A 13894-nucleotide genomic window follows, 5' to 3' on the forward strand; every position below is an offset into this window, starting at 1 on the left:
TAACGCGATTTCCAATGCAACCCTATACGTGCCAGTGAAGAAGAGGGGGCGGGTGGGCTTTGCCTCCGCAGCGCCCGACGCCTCGGGCACCATAGTAACCTCTTATCAGGCCCGGAGCCGGGAGAGGGCGACGTGCCGGGCTCCACGCAGGCCTCTCTCCTCGCGCCCCTCGGAAGCCGCTCCGGCGGCTGGGCCCTCCCTCCGCCTCGCCTCGCCCGTCGTCGTCGCTCCTGTTCCTGCTGCTCGGCCTGGCGGGGCGGGACCTCACGAGGCGGGCGGCTGGGTTGCGGTGCTGGCGGTGGTGAGTAGCGGCGGACCGAGGGCGAGGGGCGCAGGTGAGGGTCTCCAGGCCCTCGGAGAGCGGCTTCTCGGCTGCTTTCCTCGGCCAGCTGCCTTTCCCTCCGTGGCGACGGCGGGCCTCGCGCCTTTCCCCTCCGTTCCTTAAGTAACCTTCAGGGCGGAGTAAACACATGTGAGAAAACAATTTTCCTCGCCCCGATATTCACGGAAGCCACCAGGAAGTGTATGTATATTTGTATGTATATACATACGTGTGTGTGTGTGTGTGTGTTTGTATACGCACACATTGTGAGTATAGGAGCCTATACTCCCTAGGGACTGAGGTCCCTTCGCCCCCCCTAATATTTGAGGGGGCTGCCCACCCCTAAAGTTGATGGACATTGCCATTCCAATAGTGTGTGTGTGTGTGTGTGTGTGTGTGTGTGTGCGCGCGCGCGCAACGTCATGTAATAGATTATGTGGGGTGGGACTTAACCTGCCCCCCCCCCATATTTTATTCAAGTTGGCACCCCTGAATGTGTGGCGGTGGGGCGGGTGTTTCCCCAGTCCTCTTCCTTCACTCTTTCATCAGGAACAGAAGTTACTCTAATAAAAGGCATGGTGCTTCTCGTTGTGTCCCCGCCCCTTACCCCCTCTCCTCATTTTACATCGAAAGGGGTCCATCAGCTGTATAGATCCTAAATTTAAAGGGGTGCTTATGTAAAAATAAAAAGGGCTTGGTAGGCTTGGCTCTGCAGATCCAGGTGCTGTTACTGTACTTCTGTTTTGTGTATGTAGCTAAAGAAACCAGATCCAGGTGCTGTTACTTCTGTTTTGTGTATGTAGCTAAGGAAACTAGCACAGGTACAAAATAGAGTTTTTTCCAACCCGATATATAGTCAGTTGAGACTGGATTTCAGCATAGGTCTTTGTGGTCCAGTTTCAGAGGCAAGCATACCAGTGCTAACATGGATCTCCAGGTATTGCTCTCTTTTTTCTTAGCAGCGTTATGTTTTTATATCCTGCCTTCCAAATAATTCAGGTGGTTTCCCATCCAGATACTAAGTAGATTCAGGCTTACTTGGCTTCCGATGGCATTGTTTCACGTCCAGAATATGCCCCACTCTGGCCTCTGCCTGTACCTCCCCCCACCCTACCCTAAACTTGAAACAAACTGTTTGGGATGTAACCTTGCTACTGTTAAAAGTGCTCTGTACTTAGTACATAATGTTTTGAGAGCAGAAATGCCCAAGTCCTGGTGAATGAGACTTTATTAAATATGGTGAAACTGTTTTCATCTGTTATATGCTATCTGGCATCCTAAGTATCATTAGCTGGAGATCTTTGTAGCAAGCAAACCTTCAGAGTTTGTTTTGATCCAGTTTGCCTAGCCTAGAGAGAACTGAATGGCTCAACTAATAGTTTTTAAAATGTTCTAGCAGCTTGTATAAATCAGTACATAATAGTATTGCCTTCAGACAATAGACAAGGTTTTCCAGAACAAGGCAGCTCACTCCTGGGATAAGGGAACATCAGGTTAGGAAGCTTGGTAGAGTTTTTGTATGTGAATCAATCAGGATGGGGAAATTGCAACTCCTGGTTTCTGTGAAATGTGGCAAATATGGCTGGAGAATATCCAGTTGAAAGGAATATGTAATTTAAAACTTTGCTTACACAGGCAGTTTAGGACTAGAAAAGAATTCCTGTTTACAATGGAATTTTAATAGTCCCAATGAAGATAAAATACATACTGTATTGTGTTGTAGAAAACCTCTTGAGAATCATCTCATATACTTTGTTTAATCCATGCCCCAGAGTGAAATTGATTAAGGAACTCGCGGACAAAACGCTAAACATTTGTTTGCCTTAACTTGGCACCACTGTTGTCAAAGGCTAGGTTAAAGAACAGAGCCTCTCTGCTATGGCCTGCAATTCAAAGTCCACATTCTTCAGTTTAGCAGCAATTGCAACTAGCAACAGACATACAGAAGTGTAGGTAGTCTTCTTTCTTCCCATTCTAGCCCTAAAGAAGTTGTCAGTACCATGAGTGTTGCTCTTCCTGTTAGAATCTTCCCTCAGCTAAGTCTCCAGCTGTTAAGCTAAAGTGTATTGCAGAAATAGCTCTCTCTTTCTGAGCACAGTGGCAAGTATTTAAACAACCCAATGGGGAAGCAGGACACTAATCACAATGGAAGTGGAGTCCCAGATAACTCCAGAGGCATACAGCAGATAGAGATTCCTTTGCCATCTTGTCAAATACATTCAGATTTTTTAATTTAACTTTCTTCCATGTTAGGACCATAAGGAATCCTGATGAATCTTTTCCACTTTACCACAAGAAGGCTGGTTTCTCAAGTATATTGTGGACTGAAACCTGCTTCTTCCAAGAAACAAAGGACGTGCTTTGAAATGGCCCGACCAAGTTCTAGTAAGATAAGATTCTGCCCATGGTGTATATTTGTTTTCGTGTCCACACACAATATGATTTCTGTGAACTGATTATTTTTGTTGATGTTGTAAATAATGAATCTTGAAATCTTAAAAGTTTGAAACCTTCCATTTGAATCACTTGGGTTTGGAGAGCTATGTTGGTGAAGATGATTGTACAGATGATGAGATTTGTTTAATTACTCCTATTTTTAAAAATGTAGCTTATTAAATACAAGGGGACATTAAGGAGATATTAAGGAGACATCTATTCACCTTCCTGTTTAAGAGTAGAACTGCATTCTGTCTTTACAAATATGTGTGCCTCAAGTCCATCTGTGGAAAAAGGGAGTAATTGTGAGGGAGACTCTGTAAAAGGAAAAATTCTCCCTTACAAATATTTCCCAACAGCTGGGCTTTCTTCTGGTTTTAGAGCCCAGCTAGATTTAATAACAAAAAAATTAAAAAGATGGAGGAGGGAGAATATTTGTGTTCCTCATAATGTGCAACAGGATGTTACCAATGTGAGACAGCTTATGTTTTTTCAATGTCTGGAAATTCTGTAAGTTGCTGATTCTTTATTTCTAAATCCATTTGAGATTGGTCTTGCTTTTATGGTTCAACATAATTTGTGGTCCTGCTGCTTTTCTTAAAACTGTACTGCATTGTGTTAGCCATGAATATAGAAATGCAGTCATAATGGGAGGTAACCCAGAAGGCCACTAACATGTGATCCTAAGAAGGCATCACTAATTTTACAAGAATAAATCAGTTAAAATAGTTAGATCCACACAAAGGACCCGTACAACTTTCATTTTTAAAACTTATTTTTTTACATTTAAATGCCTTAAATAAAATGAGAAGTTGTATTCTGTTATGTATAGATAAGAGTCTGTATAACCAAGTACTTCAGTTTTGAATATCAGCAGGTCAGGTCTTGTTTCTAAGCACTTTCTAGTTTTCCTATGTAAGATTCCTTAATGAGCTGAAATGGAGGCCTCATAAAGCAAAGCATACATTCCATTTTATTTAATTTTTAATCATGAACTGGCTAACCTTTAAAGATCAATAGGGTATTGTCAGGGGTTCGGGAGCAGGAGCACAGGGGAGAGAGGAAATGGAGAGCGAGGGGGAGGAATCCGAAGGCAGCGTAGGGGAGTATGACAGTGACCCGAGAGATTCCATGAGCTTCTCCAGCGAATCAGAAGATTCCCAGAAGGGGGCGCCTATGGTCAGGGCAAGGGGGGTCCCAGGGGGGACGCACCAGAAACAAGGAGCCAGCGGGGAACCCCAAAGCAGCAGCGGGGGATCAGGACCAGTTTCCCCACCAGAGCGTAGTGGGGGAGAAGAGTCACATGTGTCAGGACCAGCGTCTCCTCCAGCGGGGAGAGGAGATGAGTCAGGGCTGACCACGCCTCCATCGGAGAGTGGGGGAATGGAGGGGAGGTCAGTTGCAGCTAGCCCCCCCGAAGGGGGAAGCAGTGACAGCAGCAGTGAAACGGTCAGGAGGAAAGTTGCTGGCTGGGCGCGCGCGCCAAGTTCAAATGTGCAGGCGCGGGGGACAGCAGGAGACCCGGATGGGGAACCAGCTCCTAAAGCCCGCCGGAGGGAGGGAGAAGGCTCAGGGGAATCAGCGTCAGAAGAGTCTAGAAAGGGCGAGACCCCGGCGGGCAGGCGGACCCAGAGGAGGAAAGAGCAGAGGAAAAGGTGGAGTAAGGCGAGGGTCTTAAACTGGTGTATAGGGGGAGGAGATTTAGACGGAGCATTAGCGGTCTAAAGCCTGAGACGTAGGGCTGCGCGCTGCGGCTGTGGAAGTGAAACTGAACTTCAATAAAGACTTTTGTATTTAACAACGAAGCAGCGTTGGTCCTTTGTGAGCTGGGACCTAGGGCGGCTCTGACAGGTATATACTTCAGTACACCGAGTTGCGTCATGAATGAAATTATTCATGCGCTACAGTTTTGCTTTTAAAAAAACCCTCCATTTTAGGACTCATCAAACTCTTAAATGTTTCCAGGGTCAACACGTAAACATAATTTTGTGTCAGACATGTCTTCTGATTGTGGTCTGCAGAAGTTTTAAGATACAAAATTTAAGGCAAAACTAGTCAAGCTCAGAGAGACTGATTTGTCCAGGTCATCCATTCCAGACATCTTTAAAGCTGAGGAGTTTCAAACTTTGGTTTTCCACTTTCAGATAAAAAATAGCTTTTGTATGTGCTTAAAATGTGTCATTTAGAAATCAATCTGACTTTTTCATCTCTCTTTTTTTAAAAAGGTATGGCTGATTTTCGAGAAGTATTTGCTAAAGCAAAGCATATAGCTATTATTACAGGGGCTGGTGTCAGTGCTGAGAGTGGTGTTCCGACCTTCCGAGGTGCAGGGGGCTACTGGAGGAAATGGCAAGCTCAGGTGTGTGCTACTGACCCGTTCCCCCCCCAGGATGCTAAATACTGCTACGTAATAGCCTTTAAGTGCAATTCTACACATATTTACTCATAACTAAACCCTGCTGAGTTTAATGAGGTTTGATCCCAAATAAGCATAGGACTGCAACCCTAGTAGCTTTGAGGGAATGTAAGGACATAGTTTTATTTGTTTATTAAAATGTTTATTTCTCTCCTTTTCGTCAGGGAGCCCAAGGTATTGTATATGGTCCTTCCCTTCCTCATTTCATCCTCACAACAGCCCTAGGAGGTAGTTAAGGCTCAGAGATACTGGCCGGGTTTGCACAACATGGTAAACCAAACTATGGCTTAGTTAAGGTTGGATATTGTAGCTATAAAGTCATCTTGTGGACTTGGTTCCAAAATGGTGGTTTCAGGCTAAATAAGTATCTGCTAGGTCAGAGCTTTTCAAACTTCATATTGGTGTCACACTTTTTAGACATGCATCATTTTGTGACACAGTAATTCAGCTTTACTATAAGAGTACAGGGAGCGTTCGTGAGACACACCTACACACTGCAGCCAACACACTAACATGTCGCGACACACAGTTTGGAAAGCTCTGTGCTAGGTGTTTTCTAGATATCAGGTTATACACCTAGGATTCTGGGATAAAGAAACAATTGGCTACAACCCATTTTTAAGAATGTAAAGTCTGGCTGCGGTCCAAATCGGTCCTACGCCTTAAACAAAACACACAGATTTCCAGATAGGCAGCGAGCAGAAATTAATAGAAACTGGCAGTCTTTATATTGGCCAAGCTAGGGATTGATTTTGGTTGGTATGTTAGATAAAAGACAAAGTAGTTACCATACAAAGTGGTTATATTTACAGTGGCAGAAAAACTGGAGGGGATTTTGTGAAGCTGAATGCATTTCAGTGTTATAGCGACATTCTGATCTAAATGTTGCATTGTAAGAAAGCCCTATTGATTGGCTTCTCAGTTCTGAATTGTTAAGTAGTGTTCTGATCCCGTGTTTTATATTGTTCAATTGAGTTTCTGCTTTGTTATTGTGTGTGATATAAAGCAAATAAAGGGTGGCATTCATCTAAGTTTTACCCTTGAGTAGATTCAATGAAATTAATGAACACAACTAAGTTAGGTCTGTTAATTTCAGTGAGTTTTCTCCGAGTATAACTTAATTTAATACCACCCAAAAGACTTACCTCGATCTAGATTACTCCATTGTTGAACACACTGAAACACAGTATATAAATGCCAAATATTGTGCTTATGGCTGCTTGCAAATGAATGTGAGGCTTTATAATCATGTATGGGTGTTCTATTGACAAAGCAACAAATGATTCCTCTCCCTCTACCCCACAGGAACTGGCTACTCCAGAGGCTTTTGCAAGGAATCCCTCTAGGGTGTGGGAATTCTACCATTACCGTAGAGAGCTTATGATGAGTAAACATCCAAACCCCGCACACACTGCCATAGCAGAGTGTGAGGCCAGGCTAAGCAAGCAAGGAAGGAGTGTTGTGGTTATCACGCAGAACATTGATGAGCTCCACAGAAAAGCAGGAACAAAGCACCTCTTAGAAATCCATGGTAAGGAATCCCCAGCAGTGTGTTACAGATATCTCATTCAGCTATCCTTTATAAGATGTTTGTTGATATTTCCAATCATAAAGACATGGAAATTAAAGACGTGAGAATTAGCTACGATGGGACATTTCCCCTCCCATTTCCCCTCTCAGGTTTCTTTGAAGGCATGCACAAGATGGAACTTGCTTAATTGCAGCTGGAAGACTGAGGGTAAACATGTAATAGCGAAGAATTGTACCTGTGTTTTTCCTTTACTGAATTAAAAGCAGAGGAGGGGTTTTGATTGGGAAACGATATTTGTTGTGTTGGAGGAAGTATTAAGCAGAAATGCTCCTTTAATCAAATTGGGAAACTGCATGGCTGCATTTCATTTAAAAAGAAAACACTGGGAAATTCAATAATAGTTCTCCTGTATAATGTGTAAATCAGCCTTGAAAGGCACATTAGAAATTACCATAGAGGGTAGAAACTAAATTAGTAAACAAATCAGGGCCCAGAAGGTCATACACAGCCTTTCATATATATTGAGGTGTTTCCCTTTCCCAGTGAAACATCCTTTGTCCGACTGAGCTATTCTTGAAGGATGGGCAGTGCCCCTGCTTTAGGAATAAATGGGACGCGGGTGGCGCTGTGGGTTAAACCACAGAGCCTAGGACTTGCTGATCGAAAGGTCGGCGGTTTGAATCCCCGCGGCGGGGTGAGCTCCCGTCGTTGGGTCCCAGCTCCTGCCCACCTAGCAGTTCGAAAGCACCTCTAAGTGCAAGTATAGAAATAGGGACCGCTTTCTAGCGGGAAGGTAAACGGCGTTTCCATGTGCGGCGCTGGTGCTGGCTTGCCAGATGCAGCTTCGTCACGCTGGCCACGTAACCCGGAAGTGTCTTCGGACAGCGCCGGCTCCCGGCCTCTTGAGCGAGATGAGCACGCAACCCTAGAGTCGGTCACGACTGGCCCTGATGGGCAGGGGTACCTTTACCTTTTTGCTTTAGGAATGGGATTCTGCAGATTCTGGCTGTAGTATTTAATTCACTTCTTTTAAGAAGTTTGTTTGTTGCTTCTACAAGGCATGATTTTTAGAATCTAGAAAAGTAGCCTCACTAAATCTGCTGTTGACTATGTACTTTGTAGAATTATACAATATCTGTGTGTATGACTTGTAGTCTGAGGAACAAATAGTTACTTGGGAAATGGTGAAAATTATTAACATATGATATTTATTTGGGCTTGCATTTTTGCAGCTCCTGTTGCTTAAGCATTTCGATAGTCTACTTTGGCTAGCCAGTAGGTTGTTTCACTAATAAATGCTTTATAATATGCTGAATTAAGCTATTTTCAGTTCTTGTAAGATGTATGAGAATCACACTGCTGGTATGATGTGTTAGAAGTTTTGTATTATCAACTGTGAAGTCCATGTTTAAAATATGGGATTGTTATTTACAGGTAGCTTATTCAAAACCCGATGCACCAGTTGTGGAACTGTGACAGCAAATCACAAGAGTCCAATCTGTCCTGCTTTGGATGGGAAAGGGTAATGGATCTGTGCTGTGTTACCTACAGTTTGTGTCTGTTGGCTCCTAATGTAGACATTTTCTCCTGTCAGATTAGGTGAACATTCAGTAGATGAGATACTGCATACTTCATAGGGTACTGATCCAGAGGGCCCTTCAACCTTTGGAAGGGGTTTCCCCCCCTGCAGGTGTGGGGGCTGATGCTTAAAGGGAATGATTAAAAGCTCCTGTCCTGCTCAAGAGTAGAGCTGCCTTTCACACCAGTCTGGATCCCAGTAATAGAGTTTAAGTAGTCTGCTCTGAGTAGGACCAGCATTGAATACCACTTGATGAGCAGGATTTTCCTAACCAGGCCCATCAGCAGAAGCCTTGAACAATTATTTCTGCTTGCATATGGGGCTTTGCGTGCCCCACAAAATTGTCTCTTGGAAGGTTGGGAGAACCCCCAGAACAGTGCAGGGGGGCAGGAGAGGGGGATTGTTCCATCTCACAAGCTGTGGTGCTCTCACAGAAAAAAGAATTGGAAGAGCATGACATTGAGTTCCACCCCATGTGATTATTATTATTATTATTACACTTGCAATGTTCACAATCTTTATTTGCATTTATAGTGCTCCAGATCCAGATGCTGAGGACAGCCAGATTCCTGTAGAAGATCTTCCTCGGTGAGTGTTGAGCTGCTGAAGCATTCAAAAATTGCATGCAAAGGAGATGCTCTGTTACTTAACATATTGCAGCAGAATTTGTAATAAACTAGATGAAGATTTTTAATTGCTTTGCTTTCTTCCCAGCTTTGTGTCAGTCTAATATATATCTCCATAATTTTTCTTGGCAGGTGTGAAGAATGCAATGGCCTCTTGCGCCCTCACGTTGTATGGTTCGGAGAAACTTTGGATTCTGATATTCTTACAGAGGTTGAAAAAGAACTTGAGATTTGTGATCTTTGTTTGGTGGTAAGTGATTTTTGTTCTGTTTCTTTGTCTTTAATTTGTTAGAGCCTATAACTTAGTATTGGCTCATGCTTCCCAGGAAAGGATTCATGAAGTTAACTGTCAAATATAACAGAGATGAAATGTCAATATTTTCACATAGCACAAGGTTGGGCATTTGAGTGGTCCATTTGAGTTGTTTACTTGATGGCTCAAATATTGTCAACGAATGATCAGATCTTTTTAAAGCATTCATTGTATTAAAATAACAAGCTTCAACAGAGTTTAAACTTGTGGTGATTGCAAAAGGAAATTAATTACCAATAAATGTGAAGTTCCCTTTGCATGTGAAGTTCCCTTTGCATTGAGGCTCTTGTCATATTTTGAAATTTACAGAAGAATTGGCAGGTTATCACATATCAGTGGCTTTCAGTGGCATATGTATAACTTATTTTACATTACCCACAATACTTATTTTAAGGGCACACAGAAACATCCTAAACTCTGCTAATCTTTGATCCAACCTGATATGTCTGCAATGAGGTAATAGTAGTCATAGGTAAAGGTAAAGGGACCTCTGACCGTTAGGTCCAGTCGCGGACAACTCTGGGGTTGTGGCGCTCATCTTGCTTTATTGGCCGAGGGAGCTGGCGTACAGCTTCCGGGTCATGTGGCCAGCATGACTAAGCCGCTTCTGGCGAACCAGAGCAGCGCACGGAAACGCCGTTTATCTTCCCACCGGAGTGGTACCTATTTATCTACTTGCACTTGACGTGCTTTCGAACTGCTAGGTGAGCAGGAACAATAGGAGCTCACCCCGTCGCAGGGATTCAAACCGCCGACCTTCTGATCAGCAAGCCCTAGGCTCTGTGGTTTAGACCACAGCACCACCCGTGTCCCGCAGCTGGTATACAAACCCTTTTTTAAAAAGATCAGTGCAGTCCTCAAGCTATAGTATGATTAATGTTGGAAAGGGTGGTGCGTGGGGAGGAGCCTGTAGGGTGCTCCCAATGTCTGGTTGAAAAAATTTGATAGCTGCACCAAGCCAAAGTTTTGGGCAGCTAGGTTAATGCTTATGAACCACTGCATTTTCTTTTCTTTCTCAGGTTGGAACGTCCTCTATAGTATATCCTGCTGCTATGTTTGCTCCCCAGGTATCTGCCAGAGGAGTGGCAGTTGCAGAATTCAACATGCAAAGCACCCCGGCCACAGATAGGTTCAGGTAGCACCCTAATATTCTTTAGAACTAGTAAATGCCATTATCTGCAGAATTAATTAAAATGTAAAACCTGCCGTATCTAAAATGTTTGCTAGCAAAGGCAATGCAATTTTCTCACTTGCAGCCTAATCTGTAGACCAGCAAATTTGCCATTAAACTTCTTAAACTCCATAGAAATAAATGGGATATCAAACAAATGTAAAAGATTTACTGGTTTATGGAAGGGGGATAGGTAAAAGGACTAACAATGTTCTGATATTTGTTTAGGGTTAGGGTTTTGGAATTATTTGCCGAAGTACAATTATATTTGATTAAATACTATTTATATCCTGATTCTGTTTCAGGTTTCATTTCTCAGGTCCCTGTGGAACCACGCTGCCCCCAGCACTTGCACGCCATGAAACTGAGATAATCTCATGAACATTTATCAGCAACACAGAGGGGAAAAAACCCAGCTGCTCATTCAGCAGGGTGCAAGCATAAGAGAAACGTGGGACTTGTAGAAAACATTGTGCCTGCAAGTGAGCAATAGGATTTAAGGGTGACACTGAAGAAAATAGATCATGATTTTCCAGTTGGTTACAAGAATGAGCAAAGCAAAAGAGTTGTCATGGTCAAGGACATTGGATAAGCGGTTACATTTTTGTTAGACAAAAACGATTTATGTGAAATGAGAGCATAAAAATGCCAACAGTTCAAAAGAAGACATTTGTGCCCTGAAATATTAGGCTACATATTTGGCAAATCATAATGGGGAGGGACTTCATCATGACCTTACACGTCTTTGTGACTTCACAAAATAATTTTATAAACCAACTGTAAAATTCTGAGAAAGGTAAGAGTAAGCAAATGGGGCAAATGACAGCTTTTCATATAGTCTACACTCCAGTTTTTGTAGGAAAATAGTAAACAAGGTGGTCTTTTTCATGAAGCAGTGCAATCCTCTTAAAAGGTTTACTTCCAGGATGGTGTACATTTCTATGTGGTGATCAGTGTGAGAAAATAATTAAAGGAACATAGGTAGCAGCATCCATGTGCAAAGTATACATGCTTAATTTCTTCTCGCTCTTGGACTTATATGAATGTATCTGTGGGTTTGTTTTATTAGTCTTTTACTTATTTTGTCTACTGTTCTAAGTCACTAAGATAATATAAACCAATGTTTTGTCCGTTTTGTTCCAAAGCAGTTTTCCTATCAAAACATCAATATGTATTAGCAGATGTTATTATATAATTAGTGCTGCATTAGATATACTAACCATGTTTGCACTTCCTCTCAACGATGATAAAACATCAGTTAACTGGGAAATGGAATAGAACTCAATGCTGAGTTACTGTGAAACAGAACTTCCAACTTTTTGGTTATAATATGGGTCTGCAGTTTCCTTTTTATAATTTAATATTAATATATAATATATAGAAGAATTTTGGAGTAATCAGTGTGCTTCACATATATTATCATTATCCATTAATTGTAAGAGGCTTTGTCATGAGCAAAGTTTCTGGAGCTGCAAGGAATATGAGCTCTCAAAATTTGAAGTCAGTTTAAGCTAACATCCCCCAACCCCCATAAACAAATGGCCTAGAAGGGGAAGTCAGCAGGGCTTATGCTGGCACCATCTGGCAGAATGAGAAAGGAGTATAGCCTTGCACATGGTGCATTCATGCCAGTTTGGTGCTCAAAGTTGTGCACCACCCTCAATCTTAGAACAATCATGTTGAAGAAATGTTAGATGGCAGCTTCTTGCAGCGAAAGCTGTAGAAGGGCACTGGACTGGCGCCTTTTAAAAATGTAACAATTTGGGCAGCATTCTACATGGTTATATGGGAGCAAACACAATGGAATTTACATTTGGGTAAGCATGGATAGGCTTGTGTTGTTTTAGTATATGCTTTTGCCACATGTTTCTTTGGGCTAGTGCCTAAGCGCAGTTGCATTCTGGATATTGGAATCTTTGGCAGCGGATCAGAAATGGAGTGGTTTCTGCTGCGCAGACGCCTTATGCCCTAACAATGCGAGGGGAAATTATGTATGTGATTTGTACTGTTCTTTCACAAAAGAAAATAAACTATGTATTAATCCGAAAACAGAATCACTGGTATCTAATTGAATCCCTTGGTTGCTGCGTATGGAACTCAGACTGCCCCTTTCACCTCTTCCTGCATTTTCCCTGTCCAGAGGCGGAATCCAAGCTTTAAGCGTAGCTGTGACTGGACAACAGGGTGTCCACCCAGAAGCATGAACTGGCAACAAATAGCACTTTCTGTTCTTTCTAACTTGGGTCCTGTTGTGTGGGCATGTGTGTTGGGGTGGGGCATTTGCTGTAACAATCCCGATGCAAACTGTTAAATACACCTGTACTTCAGGGTTGGGGGAAGCTTGTGCTGAGAGGGGATTATGATCGCTTCGCTGTGCAAACTCAGCCTTAACGTTGCAAATTAAAGAGTCGAGGCTAGTTTGCTTTACTTATAAAATCCTCAGTGCAAACTTTCCTTAAGCTGCAGCAAAACCGTCCCGATCCAGTAACTGACCGCAGCAACGTTGCAACTGTCGCGGTTTAAAAAAATCACGTTTCCACAAGAAATAAGAACCAAGCTGGAGAGAGCAACAGATATATTACTGTGTTGCCATCCCTTGAGGGCGAGCGAGGGAAGAACAACATCCCTGCTAATCGCCTTATTTTGGCTTCGACTGGCAACTCCAACGCCCTCGGAACCTCGCCGCTCGGCCAACGCCGCCTGCCCGGAAGCTTATTTTCGCGCGCCGAGTCCGCTCTAGCAAGTCCCCGCTCCGCCAGGCTGCTTCCGGGTCAAAGGGACGCAGGGTCAGCCGGAAGTTCGCGGAGTGGAGAAAGATGGTGGCGCGGAGGACCCGCTCGATGGCTAGGAAAAGAGTCGCTGAGGAAGCTGCTGCCGCCGCCGCCGCCGCTTCCTCAGAAGAGGACGAGGAGAGTGACGAGGCTCCCGAGGAGGTGACCTTCGAGAGCGCGCGCGCCGCGGCCGAGGAGGCGCGCCGGTTGGCGGGGGAGCGCGTGCGCAGGTAAAGCTCGGCGTGGGACTCTCTCCATCCCGCGCCTAGAACGACGCCTTGCGCTTCGGGGGTCAGCCTCGTCGTGGCGGGGAAGGGCGGGGGTTCTAGTTGACCGGCGCCTGCCCTCCCTCCCTCCCTCCCTCCTCCTCCTATGGGGCGGGGGGGGGGGAGAGGCAGCGCCAAGAGCCTTTCTGTGGGAAAATTGAGCCATTCGGCAGGACTGAGGCGCCAGAACCAAAGAGAGAAGCTGACGTAGCTGCATCTTGGGCTTCAAGCAGCTGCTGCGTTTTCTTGTTATCCCCGTGTCTTCGTCCCTTTCTAGTGTTGTAAATGGCCTTTGCGTAAAAGGTCGAATTTGTCCATGATAGGCCTCAGCTGTGAGAAAGTATGCCTTACTTCGGTAGGAAAATAGTAGGTGGAGTTTGCTGGGAGAATAGTTTGCTGCATGCTAGAGAGAAGAGAGTATCAGTTCTTCAGACAAACAAGAGCCAGGATTTGGTAGTGTGAT

The 13894-nt window shown here is 43.9% G+C and overlaps 2 protein-coding genes across 4 annotated transcripts in view; both read left to right on the forward strand.

Annotated features, from left to right (window-relative positions):
* The first annotated feature begins 96 nt into the window (after positions 1 to 96).
* SIRT5 (sirtuin 5) lies at positions 97 to 12448 on the forward strand. Of its 3 annotated transcripts, none has more exons than XM_053396811.1 (9): positions 97 to 301; positions 2576 to 2707; positions 4984 to 5117; positions 6480 to 6705; positions 8140 to 8227; positions 8819 to 8872; positions 9043 to 9160; positions 10243 to 10358; positions 10700 to 12448. In XM_053396811.1, exons 2-9 carry the CDS (start codon positions 2593 to 2595, stop codon positions 10773 to 10775), a joined length of 927 nt encoding a protein of 308 aa, XP_053252786.1. In that variant the 5' UTR covers positions 97 to 301; positions 2576 to 2592; the 3' UTR covers positions 10776 to 12448. The 3 variants fall into 3 exon arrangements, with proteins under 3 accessions (XP_053252786.1, XP_053252787.1, XP_053252788.1); XM_053396812.1 differs by lacking the exon at positions 97 to 301 and adding an exon at positions 309 to 523; XM_053396813.1 differs by lacking the exon at positions 97 to 301 and adding an exon at positions 1114 to 1259.
* Positions 12449 to 13165: 717 nt separating this feature from the next.
* Positions 13166 to 13894, forward strand: part of NOL7 (nucleolar protein 7) — a 59746-nt gene continuing 59017 nt past the window's right edge. The window contains exon 1 of the mRNA XM_053396817.1: positions 13166 to 13395. Within this exon, the coding sequence (XP_053252792.1) occupies positions 13211 to 13395 (185 nt within the window). The 5' untranslated portion in view covers positions 13166 to 13210. The remainder of the gene's footprint in view (positions 13396 to 13894) is intronic.

The sequence above is a fragment of the Podarcis raffonei genome, chromosome 7 (genome assembly GCF_027172205.1).
Source record: "Podarcis raffonei isolate rPodRaf1 chromosome 7, rPodRaf1.pri, whole genome shotgun sequence".
In the NCBI taxonomy this organism is placed as follows: Eukaryota; Metazoa; Chordata; class Lepidosauria; order Squamata; family Lacertidae; genus Podarcis; species Podarcis raffonei.